This window comes from Bos indicus x Bos taurus, chromosome 13, assembly GCF_003369695.1.
Source record: "Bos indicus x Bos taurus breed Angus x Brahman F1 hybrid chromosome 13, Bos_hybrid_MaternalHap_v2.0, whole genome shotgun sequence".
NCBI lineage: Eukaryota > Metazoa > Chordata > Mammalia > Artiodactyla > Bovidae > Bos > Bos indicus x Bos taurus.
In genome coordinates, this window is record NC_040088.1 from 26,737,408 (window position 1) to 26,749,442 (window position 12,035).

Below are 12,035 nucleotides of genomic sequence, written 5' to 3' on the forward strand. Positions count from 1 at the left end.
GGTTCAAGTCCTTTGCTGATATTTTAATTAGGTTTTTTGGCATTTTGTTTTCAACCTATAAGAATTCTTTGTATATTCTGGCTACTAGACCCTAATGAGATGTGACTTGCAAATATTTTCTCCCATTCTGTAGTTTTTTTTCCTTTTATGAAAGTATTATTTGCATGAAAATCCTTTTTAAAAAAAAAATTTCTTAAGTCCAAATTGCTTTTTTTCCCCTGTTGTTGGTGTTTTTGGTGTCATATCTAAAAATCCATTGCCAAATCCTACGTCATGAATCTTTATTCTTATGTTTTTTTTCCTATAGGTTGTGTAGTGTTAGCTCTTATAGGTTTTTGATCCATTTAAATTTTATATATGGTGTAAGGTAAGGGTGTCCCATTTTTGCATGTGGCTATCCAGTTCTCCCAAAACCAGTGGCTGAAGAGACTATTATTTTTCTATCAAATGGTCTAGGTACCCCTGATGAAACTCAACTGGACTACAGATGAACAGGTTTATTGCTAGACTCTCAAATCTATTTCATTGGTCTGTATGTCTGTCCTTATGTAGGTACCACATTATTTTAATTTAGCTTTGTAGTAGTATGGAATTGGGAACTGTGAATCCTCCAACTTTATTATTTTTTTTCAAGATTATTTTGCTATGTTGGATCCCTTCCATTTCCATGTGTTTTTCAGGACTGGCCTTTTCATTTCTGCAGGAAGGACTTGGGATTTTGATAGGGACTGCATTAAATCTGTAGACTGTTGCCATTCAACAATATTAAGTCTTAGAATCAGAGGGGATGACCATGGGATGTCTTTCCACTTAAGTGTTCTTTCAACAGTGTTTTGTAATTTTTAGTTTTCAGATCTTTCAACTCTGCTTTTAGAAATTTTAGTCTCTATTACTTAGTCTAACAAATGGCTTATCAATTTTCTTGATATTTTCAAAGAATCAACTTTTGGTTTGATTTTCTGTTTTTCTATTCTTTTTAAAAAATCTAAAATATCTATTGTTTCCTTCCTTCTGATACTTTTGGGTATATTCACTCATTTTCTAGTTTTTTAAAGTTGGGTTATGAACTTGAGATCTTTCTTCACTTCTTAAAAAAAAATATATATATATATAAATGTACAGTTATAAATTTCTGAGCACTGCTTGGAGTATGCTGCATTTTCATTTGCCTCGTGGTATTTTCTAATTTCTCCTGTGATTTCTTCTTTGACCCATTGGTTATTTAAGAATGTATTGTCACTGGAGAGTTTTACATACGGAAGTCATAAGCATGGTATAATTTATGAATTAGCGAGAATATATTGGCTGCTAAGTAAATAAGAGGCTGTAAATTACAAGGCAAGTATGAATGCTGGGAAGCTATTTAGGAGGCTGTTGAAATTGTCCATATGAGAAATAATGCTGCGACTGTCAAAGGTAGTGACAGTGGAAGTGACAAAGTAGGTATATTTGTAGAACATCTTTTGGTAGTAAAATCTACAGGACTTGTTGATCAATTAACCGGCCAAAGAAAAAGAGGCAATCAGGAATTACTCCTAGGTTTTGGCTTGTCTAGTTAGGTGGATAAAAGTGACATTTACTGAGATGGAAGAAGAGGTTTATCTTTTTTTTTCCCCCTTTGGTGGTGAGAGAGACTGCTGAGAAAGCAAGAGTTGGAGAATTGAGATGTTTATTAAAACTGTCAGTAAAACAGTATATGATGTTTAGTTGCTCAGTCATGTCCAACTCTTTGAGACACTATGGACTGCAGCCCACCAGGCTCCTCTGTCCGTGGAATTTTTAGGCAAGAATACTGGAATGAGTTGTCATTTCCTCCTCCAGGGGATCTTCCTGACCCAGGGATTGAACTCACATCTCCTGCATTAGCAGGCAGATTCTTTACCACTAAACCGCCACGTAAGCCCTAAAACAATGTATATAACACACTAATGTCCAAAATAAAGGTCAGAATGTTTCTACATTTAGAAGTTATTAATATAGAAATGGTTATTAATTGGTACCAGATGAAAACACCTAAGGAGAAAGTTTAGATTGAAGAAAAGTAATAATATGGAGCTCATTCCTAGTCTTAAGAGGTAAAAGGGATGTTAGGAATAAGATAAGAAAGAATGGAAAATCTGTGTCAGCCAAGGGTTTTTAACCATGGAATGGCACTGAGAAGCTAAGACAACAGAGGTAAGGTTTGGTAAAATTACTGGTGATTTTGATAAAAGCTGTTTCAGTGAAATTATAGGGATAGAAGCTGGACTCTATGAGGGATGGTAAGGAGCAAGTAAGAAGTATGAATTGAGATAGTAACTAGAGAAAACTCTCTTGCTATGCTCTGTGTAAAGCTAGGTTGAGAATTACATATGAAGGGCAGCAGTTAAAAAGGAACGTGATGTTAAAGTCCATTTTAAAAAAATGTTTTTAAATAAGCGTGGGCTATACACACCAATAGGGAGAAGTCAAAGACAACAGGATTCAGAGTACCTCCAGGTGATTAGACTGTCCTGAAATAATGAGGGTTATCTGCTGTTGAAACGTGTGGGAAATCAGAAATGGCAGTATTGATGCAGGTAACATGTTAGATTTTAGGGAGAAGAGATGAGGAAAGTATGAGGTAAGGCCATACCCTAAAAGGTAAAGAATTAAGGAAAGAGGTACTGATATACAATAATGCTCTGGAAATGTGGTACAGGCAATTAAACAGGGCAGGATAAGGATTGCTGAGCAATGCAATATAGCCATTTGAAATATGTGGTCATTGAAACATGTATAATATCATATATGAAACGAGTCGCCAGTCCAGGTTCGAAGCTCGACAGTGGATGCTTGGGGCTGGTGCACTGGGACGACTCAGAGGAATGGTATGGGGAGGGGGGAGGGAGGAGGGTTCAGGATGGGGAACACATGTATACCTCTGGCGGATTCATTTTGATATATGGCAAAGCCAATACAATATTGTAAATTTAAAAAATAAAAAAGCAAGCAAAAAAAAAGAAATATAATTAAGGTTTAAATTTATGACCACATATTTGTTTTTCTCAAGTGATGTTCAAGTTGTGGAATGAAGGGTTTGAACTAGTAGATAAAAAGCTGAGGAAAGGTGAGAGGGTGAGAGTACTGTCTAGGACTAAGGACTCTAAAATCGGTAAGGCAAGGAAGGAAGGACAAGAGGGTTAACAAGCATAGCAGACAGTAGTGGAGTAAACAGCCTGGGACTACTCTAGAAAGCAGGGTGGGACGATCAACATCTGAAGTGAGATTCAGGGCACAACTACTGATAATGACAAGGTCAAAGCAGAATGGTTTAAAGAGCTGGGAGAAAGCGGGCACCTGGGTGGGATTACACATACAAAACAGTATGGGAATCAGCATGGGTTTAGAGGTCTTGGAGTCTGGCCAAGGGGGGTGGAGATAAAAAAGTATGTGTGGCATAATGGATTAATTTTGAAGTCTCATGGGGGAACACAGAGTTACAACTCCTGAGTTGTTTTAATATTATAGCAGACTTGTCACTGTTTCCTGAAGTAGAATTTCTGCTATGCTATCAATAAATCTTAGCTGATGCTAACAGTGGAATAAAGCTATGATGCAAAGGTTTTTTTTTTTTTTTTTTTTGCTTATTTAGATTAAGAAGCCACTTTTACCACTGTACTTAAATACTGGTAAAGTGAGATGGTGTGATGGTATACTTCAGATGTCTGACTGGAGGATATTCAAACAAAATGATTTATAGAATAACTGTATAACAATCAAGTTACAGCATTTATTTCAACTTTATTACACAATTAAAGCAAACTAAATATGTATTCATTTTCATATATTAATCTAGCAAAATATTACAGTGAACCCTAGGGCTTAAAAAGTACTTGTCAAAACAGCCTGCTTGAGTTAATAATATGCCTACCTAGAATTAAAATGGTAACTCTGTTAGGCTACTTAGTGCCTTCTAATACAATGGAGCCACCGCTGAATAAATACTCTCTCCAACAGTATGCTGAAAGTACTGCTGTACACTCAGGTAAGCATTTTAAATCGGACTTCGTCCCCTTCTATGCATCACTAAATTTTATTATTTGAACCATGTTCTAAACTAGTAAATTTTAACAATACTTTATATATTTAGTTCAAACTGTTTGCATTTAAAATATATTTTATATGATAGATTTTAGTAACTAGTTGTATGAATATAGTTAACTTGGTAATATTTGTCTCATGTAAATATTACTATAAAAGTAAGCCAATTCCTTCTACTGATTGGTTTCCCAAAGCTTTCTGAAAAAAGTATTGCACAGACAAAAGGCTTCGGGGCTAAGTCATGTTATGGTGATTACAGGTTCTTTCTTATCCAGCAGAGGACAGACAGTTCTTTAAATTTAGAGGGTTCTACAGAGGTACTCTTGCTTGGGTAACATGTCTTTTCTTTATAGAGCTATTCTGGTATTTCCTAAGCTAAACAGGAATAATTGGATAAAACTTGTTGAGAACAACTAGACATCAAAGACTGTTTCTCTCATGAGCCATGAATAATGACCTCAGTCCTCTGCGTACAGTGTGAAGCTCCTCTTCTTGCTGTGGCCAAGAAAAAAAAATATCACTTTGAACAGTGATTCACTGTAAAACTATCATCCTATCCAATCCCCTAAAGGCTGTTCCTAGGTATCTACAGAACTATATGCTTATTACTGATATTTTAGATATATATTTAGATGATCAACTGAGAGATCAATTTTAAACCCCAAATCAATGAAATTTTTTACTTCCTTTAAATATTAAATCCTCAGTCTAGAAAAGAACTTCAACAAGGATCAGTCTAGTTAGTTAGCTTATGTGCTTCCAGCTAAACTGGCTTAGTAACAACTATCGTCTTAGCCTCTACTATCAGCATACTGAGGTTCTATTAAAATTTAATCAAAGTATATTAAAATATCCTGTAGTATACACAGAAATGCCTCTATCTCTGAGGAAACACCAAAGGCATGTTTCCCTTGGACGGCACCTTTAGACACCTTCCCTGTTCCCCACCCTGGCGAGCTCTTCCCCCCAGAATCCAGTTGCTTGTCTACTAGACCTCTGCAAAATCAGCTAATTGTATCCTCAAATCTAAGTAAAAGAAAATTCTTTCTTGCTCTGCCTGACACCCCTTCTCCTTCAGAAGACACAGCAAGACTGCTGTGGTGTACCTTGCTTAGATACATACAAGGAAATAATTATTCTAGCTTCCTTTTAAATTGCTCTTTCTTTTAAGGAGACACTCATTTAAAATCACCCCTATTTTCTACTATAAATTTGCTCCCATTTTAAAGAACTAAAAGAACCCCAGTGGTTTCAATCCAAAAAGAAAGACCTGTGGAAGAATTTCTCATTTAAACACATAAAAAGCATGACTGATCATTCCATTTGAAAAACCCAAACTAGATATTGATTTACCATTTCCTTAAGAAGTCTGTCTTGCAGCATTTTCATGTTTTCTTTCATCAAACACATCTGTGAATAAATAATTTCTTCCATGGAATTTACTTAGTTCACAGCAAAAAGTTGGACTAACCAATATTGAGAGATTACATACAAAAATACAGAATTTATACCTGAGATGTAACAATATTTTCTTCACAATCAGTGCTGTAGAAGACATTCTTGTCCAATGAAGCTTTTAAAAGGTGAAGTCTAAAATAATGAAAGTTACCTGTGCATTTACTTCGGTACTTAACAAATTAAATTACTATAATATAGTATATATAATTTTAATTTTTTGACCAAAAAGTCTTGTTATATATTCTAATCATTAAGAATGTCATACTGACCTCTGTTGTTCACGTTTTTGATAGGCACTGAACTGCTGGAATACCTTTTCCCGAAAGTCCTAAATTTAAAAGTACAAAACTAGTTACACTGTAGTTATGACTAAAAATTAAAACTAAACAGTAGAATTTACTATATTTATTTCTAATTTAAAAAACAACTTGGCTATATGCTAAGAATATTGCAGATGTCATAAACTCTTTCAGACTTTCTCCCTGTAAAAGGTAGTCATAAACTTTATATATATGTATTTACTAAAGTACAGTTATTTACAATGTTTCAGATATATATATAGCAAAGTGATTTTAGTTACACATGCATACATGTATTTTTTCAGATTCTTTTCCATTTAAGTTATTTCAAGATATTGAATATACTTGGCTGTATAGGTCCTTGTTATTTTACCATTTTATATATAGTAGTATGTTAATCCCCCTTGATCATAAACTTAAGTCTGTATTTTTAGTGTATGTACATGAAACTAACTAAAAATCTAGGATAAAACTAAATTATGTCCTAAAAAACAAAAACCTTTATGGTATAGTCTAAAAGTAGAAGGTTAATAGAAGTTGTCCTGAGTGCAGCTCTTTAAAAATGAGGTTTTACAATTATTTTTAAACTCTTATAAGCACAAACCACAAATTCCTTCTCCAAATCTTTTAAATACTGTGAATCTTTCTCAAAATTCTCTAGCTCCTCTATGATGATGAATTGGAACTTGTCAAGTTTTTTGATCCTATTAAAGAAAGAAAATGAGATTTTTTAAAAAAAATGACAGCACTCAGAATACAAAGCACCTAGGATATTTCAGAAGGGATTTTTAGCACAGACCTGTACTCCTGAATCTTCTGGTTGATTGCTTTTATATGTTGTTGAATTGTTTTCCAAGTCTGTTTAGTAAAATAATCCATCATTTTGTGGCGTATCTGAAAAACACTCATTTTTTAACTTGAAAAATCTTTACAAAATAATCTAACCAAGATTATATTAAGACCAAAGCCTTTTCCATGAAATATAAATGACTAACAACTTAGAACAGTGAAAAATTAAAAAGTCAAGTGATTTAAACTGAAGTGTTAATGAATAAGCTCAGTCCCACCAGGAAGGCTCTGACTGAGGGTTGGAATTGCTAGTTATTTTCATAAGTACATTACATTTACCAAAATGCTAGTGATTATAGTTCTTTTCAGGAACACAGCCCAGGAGTCACACTCAAAATTACTACCATTTTCCATAAAACATATCCACATCTAGTCACAGATATGCAGAATGTACAAATCAGGGCTTCTCTGTTTAGACGAGGGTGACCTTGGATAAATCAACTCAAAAGAAATCTACAGAATCTTAAATAATTTCAGAGTTTACCCATGAAGAAAAGAAAAAAGCAAAGAAAGAGAGCTGATAACCTGTGCAGGAAAATGTCTTAACAGGAGGGGAAAAAGAACTGTCTAAATACAGGCATGTGAGAAAAAGAGATGAGTGGATAAAACAGTAATTTAGAATTACTGTATTTTAGAAAGTATTTTTGCAAATATCACCTCACTGGAACCACAATAACTAAGGAACTTAAGTACAGAACTGGTGAAACGAAATGGGTTTCTGACTGAGACTGTTCATCCTCTATACTTTATATAGTACCCTCACAAGCAGTTACTGCTGTGAGATTTTAAAAATGTATTAAAGACTAGGCAAAAACAGAAAATTGTTCAGAAAAAAGAAAAATCACAGAAGACTCAAAACGTTAAACTGAAAAGGAAAATAGGACAGAGAGAACCCATAGGTAAATATGGGTAATATAAAATTTTAGAAAAACTTGGCTCATAAATCATTCCAGCTTTTTACCAGTGCATGAGGAAAGCTTAGTTCATGAATGGGTGTTTTGTTGCCGAAGGGTTAACTGAACTGACAGTCTAGTAGAAAGTGTGGCATATTATCATAATTTAAAGGATGACAACTCACATTAACTTTCCTCTGAAACTCTGTATTGAGCTGCTCGCACATCATCATCCCTACATCTGAAATTTCAGTTTCCCAGTTCTCCAAAGGAATAGAAAAGTCATTTGCTGATAATGGAGATATACTTTCGGACACTAAAAAAATGAAGACAATCAGCTAAAATTAAGATATGCATTGTTACAAATTTAACCTTCTTTGTCATGAGACTAAGAACAATGTCTTATTTTCAGATTCTATATGTAATGTAAGGATTATAAATCATAGGCATATTTTTCATTTAAAATATTCTGACTTATAAAAAACCTTTCAGCATGGGAATTAAGGCAGAAACAGTAATATTAAAATGGAACATATTTGGATTGATTTTTTAAAAAACTAATTCTTTACTACTTGCACATTAATAACCCAACTATTTAGTGATATGCTAATCTATCAATTAATACTGTAGTAAAGCCTATATATGGTAGTGATGAGGAAGATTTATGAGTAAAATCATGCTTACTATAACAGTAAAATACAGTGAACTTTGTGATAAAGCATCCTCCTTGGATCTATCCAAAGTTATCTTTACAAAGGAATTTGTTTTATGAAAGAAGTCACTCAAAATTGAAGAAACCACTTTCCAAATTAATTGCATTTTGACATAGACATCTGATCTACCTACCTTTGTAGGTGTGATGATCTGCATCTTTGCTTTTACAGAGTTTTTTGGGAAGCAAGTTTGCTCTTTCTTCTTCCACTTCACCAGAATTATTTAGACTATCTTCCGTGTACATTCGTTTGCGACTAAGATGTTGTATACAGCCTTAGGAACAGTAAATAACAGTGCTACAATCTTAATAAAAAATACCTAATATATATATATATATATTATGTAAATATAGAATAAAATACTATATGGGTTTTTAACTGTAAAAAAAAAAAAAAAAAAAGCCCTTGTTTCCGTTTGTATAGTTTTAGACAACTGCATTAAATCCTATATAATTTTGACATTAAATTGAATAATGGTATAATTATAAAAATATAATTCCTTTAGGTGAAATTTCACAGTAGTATTTCAGTAATTAATATGCGTTTTTTAAAAAGCAAGTCTTTGACCACAAACCTGACATATGTGTGGAGTCACTGGGCATGCCATACCATGTTTTCTCTCTTTCTTCACTAGACGTGGATAATGGAGATGCTGAATGACTTTTCTAAGATAAGTATCAGAATTGGAAAAACATTCTGTGTAAGTACTCCTGGACACCTTTGACCATCTCTCTCAAGTTCTATAGACAGTAAGTTGCAAATGCTATCAATTTGGTTTTTTTCCTCGCATTGTTTCTATCCCTTTTTAATCTCTCACACTGCTATGCATTTTCCTAAATCCTTATGTGAACCTCAATCTTAAATTACAGCAATAGTTTTGAGCTGCTTTTTAAAACTAATCCTATTTTTCAATTCTTCCTTATTAGGAGTTTGATTTCTTTGAGTCAGGAGGGAAGCCAAAGAAAAGTCTAAACTACTTCCTTCAAATTATATCTTTAAGCCACATCTTTGTCCTCTAACCTTATGTCTTACTGATTCAAATACAAATGTGTTAGCCAAATTAGTCTTTTTCCTGTTTTCTGAAAATCTGTGTCCATTTCCAGTCCCCTTCTATACTTAAGTTAATGATGTTTCTCTACTCAGTCTATATATACCAACCTGTCCTAAGTGGAGGCTGGTATAGCCCAAACAAAACCCAGCCCACTCCAAGCTATAATTCTGTATTAACATTCTGTATTTTATAGGTTATTAAATATTAATCTTTTTGTTGGTTGACTTTTATAGTGGAAAAACTCAACCAAATTTCTATATAATCATGAAACCACTAAGTCTTAATTATAAATATGTAAGTCAGTGGTTTAAAGCGATAGCCTATTTAAGACTTTCTCGTTGTAAGTATTTCAACTTTTTTTCTATGATCAAACCATCTTACATATTTTAAACATCACACTTTCAGATAACAGGTGAAAAATACTAAATTATTATAACTATTACTAAAGGCCTGTAATCTGATTCTTATTAAGAACTATTTTAGTTTAAGGAAAGCTTACTGGCTGTAGTACCATATGACTTTCATATTTGGAGGTTCAATTTCCATAAATTTTTCCTGAAGTATAACTGTTTACATCTGAATAGCTGTTGCAATTGGGCTTCCCTGGAGGCTCAGATGGTAAAGAATCTGCCTGCAATGCAGTAGACCTGGGTTTGATCCCTGCATTGGGAAGATCCCCTGGAGGAGGGCATGGTAACCCACTACAGTCCATGGGGTTGAAAAGAGTTGGCAACTGAGCACAAGTACATTCTCCCCTCAGTATCTGTGGGGGATAGGAGGAACTGGTTCCAGGACCCCTTGCAAATACCAAAATCCACTGATGCTCATGTCCTACATATGAAGTACTGATTCACAGTTGGTTGAATCCATGGTTGGCTGACAAAGATGTGGACCTATAGATATAGAGGGTCAACTGTACCACATGTGTATTACTTCTATTCACAACAGTATTATACTTAACTGTGCTATGAATGAACAAGACGTACAGAAACCCAAAGGAAGTTAAAAAAAACTAAAGAAAAATACAAAGACATTAAAGTAAAACTACTTAAATTCTGAGGGAATAACTAGTTCACTGCTAAAACTCAACACCCATTCATAAGTGAAATAAGGCATTTAAACAATTAGAACATTAATTTGCTAACAAGTATCTATTAAAAACTATCGATAAGCATACATACTAGTACGATATCTATTTAACATTGCTCCACATGTCAGAGTCACCTTGAAAAGACCATGTATATAATAAGGATTGGAAGAGAAAATGAGAAAATGACCATAAAAACAGTTTGATTACCTATTTTGAAAATTCAAGAGAATTTAAGCAGGTAATTATGATAGAATTTGCCAAGGATGTGGGAGATATAAAAATCAACAGTGTTTCTATACAAAAGCAAAAAGTTAAAAATGCAGAAAACAATTTAAGTTTTTTTTTTTTAATACAGTAAAGTAAAAAGCCAATAAAGCACTGCAGAAGTATAACTTTCTTTGTGGAAGATTTTGCACAACTTTGTTGGAAATAAGACCAAACTGTAGAGAGAAAAATGAAATATATGGATGAGAAATCTCAGTATTGGTAAAAAGCAATTCTTTCCTTAAACAAACTAATTCTAAACTATATAGGCCAAGTACAGGGCTTATAATTTGGAAGTGTATTATAATATGGAAGTATGAGAGGAGGGTCAAGATGGGGGTGGTGAAACCACTGTATGCATAAAACTATTAATATACAAACTGAAGTAATGCTGTGTTAGCACAGAGACAGAGAGAGGTACTATCCTATACTTTACTGGGCGAACAGCTGACCCATGAGCTTGCCAAGGCAGTGACCCAAGTGTCATCACAGATGGAGAAAGGAGCAGTTATCCAATGTATGACATTGTACTAACTCACTATCCATATGCAAAAAGAGGAAGCCTAGAAAAACAGAAAAACCTCAAATTTAGAACTAACATTTGTAGAGAAAATATATTTATGACAATAACTGAGGGAAGGATTTCTTGAACAAAAGATTGGTAAATTTCACATTTTGATTTAATTAAGTGAAAAGACAAGCTATATTCTAGAAAAGGAATGTTTGCATTGGATATAACCAATAATTAATATCCAACATATAGTAAGAACTCCAAATTTATAGGAAAAATCAAACAATACAGTTTTAAAAATTAAAAAAAGGCAATTTACAAAATGGCCAATCTGAAAAATGCAAATTAAAGTCAGACACATTTTAAATTCATCAGATTGCCAAAAAAGAAAAAACTAAAACACAGTAGAAAAATGAGCAATATCACATAGCATTGCTGGAGAGTGTAAGCTGGTACAACAAATTTACATAGCAAATTTCCAATACCTAATGAAGAGTCAGACTTCCCTTGTGGCTCAGCTGGTAAAGAAAGAATCCGCCTGCAATGTGGGAGACCTGAATTCAATCCCTGGCTTGGGAAGATCCCCTGGAGAAGACAAAGGCTACCCACTCCAGTATTCTGGCCTGGAGAATTCCATGGACTCGATATAGTCCATGGGGTTGCAAAGAGTTGTACATGACTGAGAGACTTAGAATGAAGAGTCAATAGTAAATTGGAAACACAGTGTCTCCTATAAATGTCCAGCCAATAAATATGTAACAAAATTTCATCTAGCAAACAGCATCAAAGTAGGTGAGTGGGGATGACTTATGTGCTGAGATTTGCAACATGGGATACTAACGGAA

At 33.8% G+C, this 12,035-nt stretch overlaps 1 protein-coding gene across 1 annotated transcript in view; it reads right to left on the reverse strand.

The window, feature by feature from the left end:
* Window positions 1-3,731: 3,731 nt before the first annotated feature.
* Window positions 3,732-12,035, reverse strand: part of SYCP2 (synaptonemal complex protein 2) — a 59,108-nt gene continuing 50,804 nt past the window's right edge. Inside the window, exons 31-39 of the mRNA XM_027559053.1 lie at window positions 8,849-8,939; window positions 8,408-8,548; window positions 7,747-7,877; window positions 6,619-6,713; window positions 6,424-6,523; window positions 5,790-5,848; window positions 5,574-5,652; window positions 5,416-5,472; window positions 3,732-4,557 (exon numbers count right to left, since the gene is read on the reverse strand). Coding sequence (XP_027414854.1) covers window positions 4,483-4,557; window positions 5,416-5,472; window positions 5,574-5,652; window positions 5,790-5,848; window positions 6,424-6,523; window positions 6,619-6,713; window positions 7,747-7,877; window positions 8,408-8,548; window positions 8,849-8,939 — 828 coding nt within the window. The 3' untranslated portion in view covers window positions 3,732-4,482. The remainder of the gene's footprint in view (window positions 4,558-5,415; window positions 5,473-5,573; window positions 5,653-5,789; window positions 5,849-6,423; window positions 6,524-6,618; window positions 6,714-7,746; window positions 7,878-8,407; window positions 8,549-8,848; window positions 8,940-12,035) is intronic.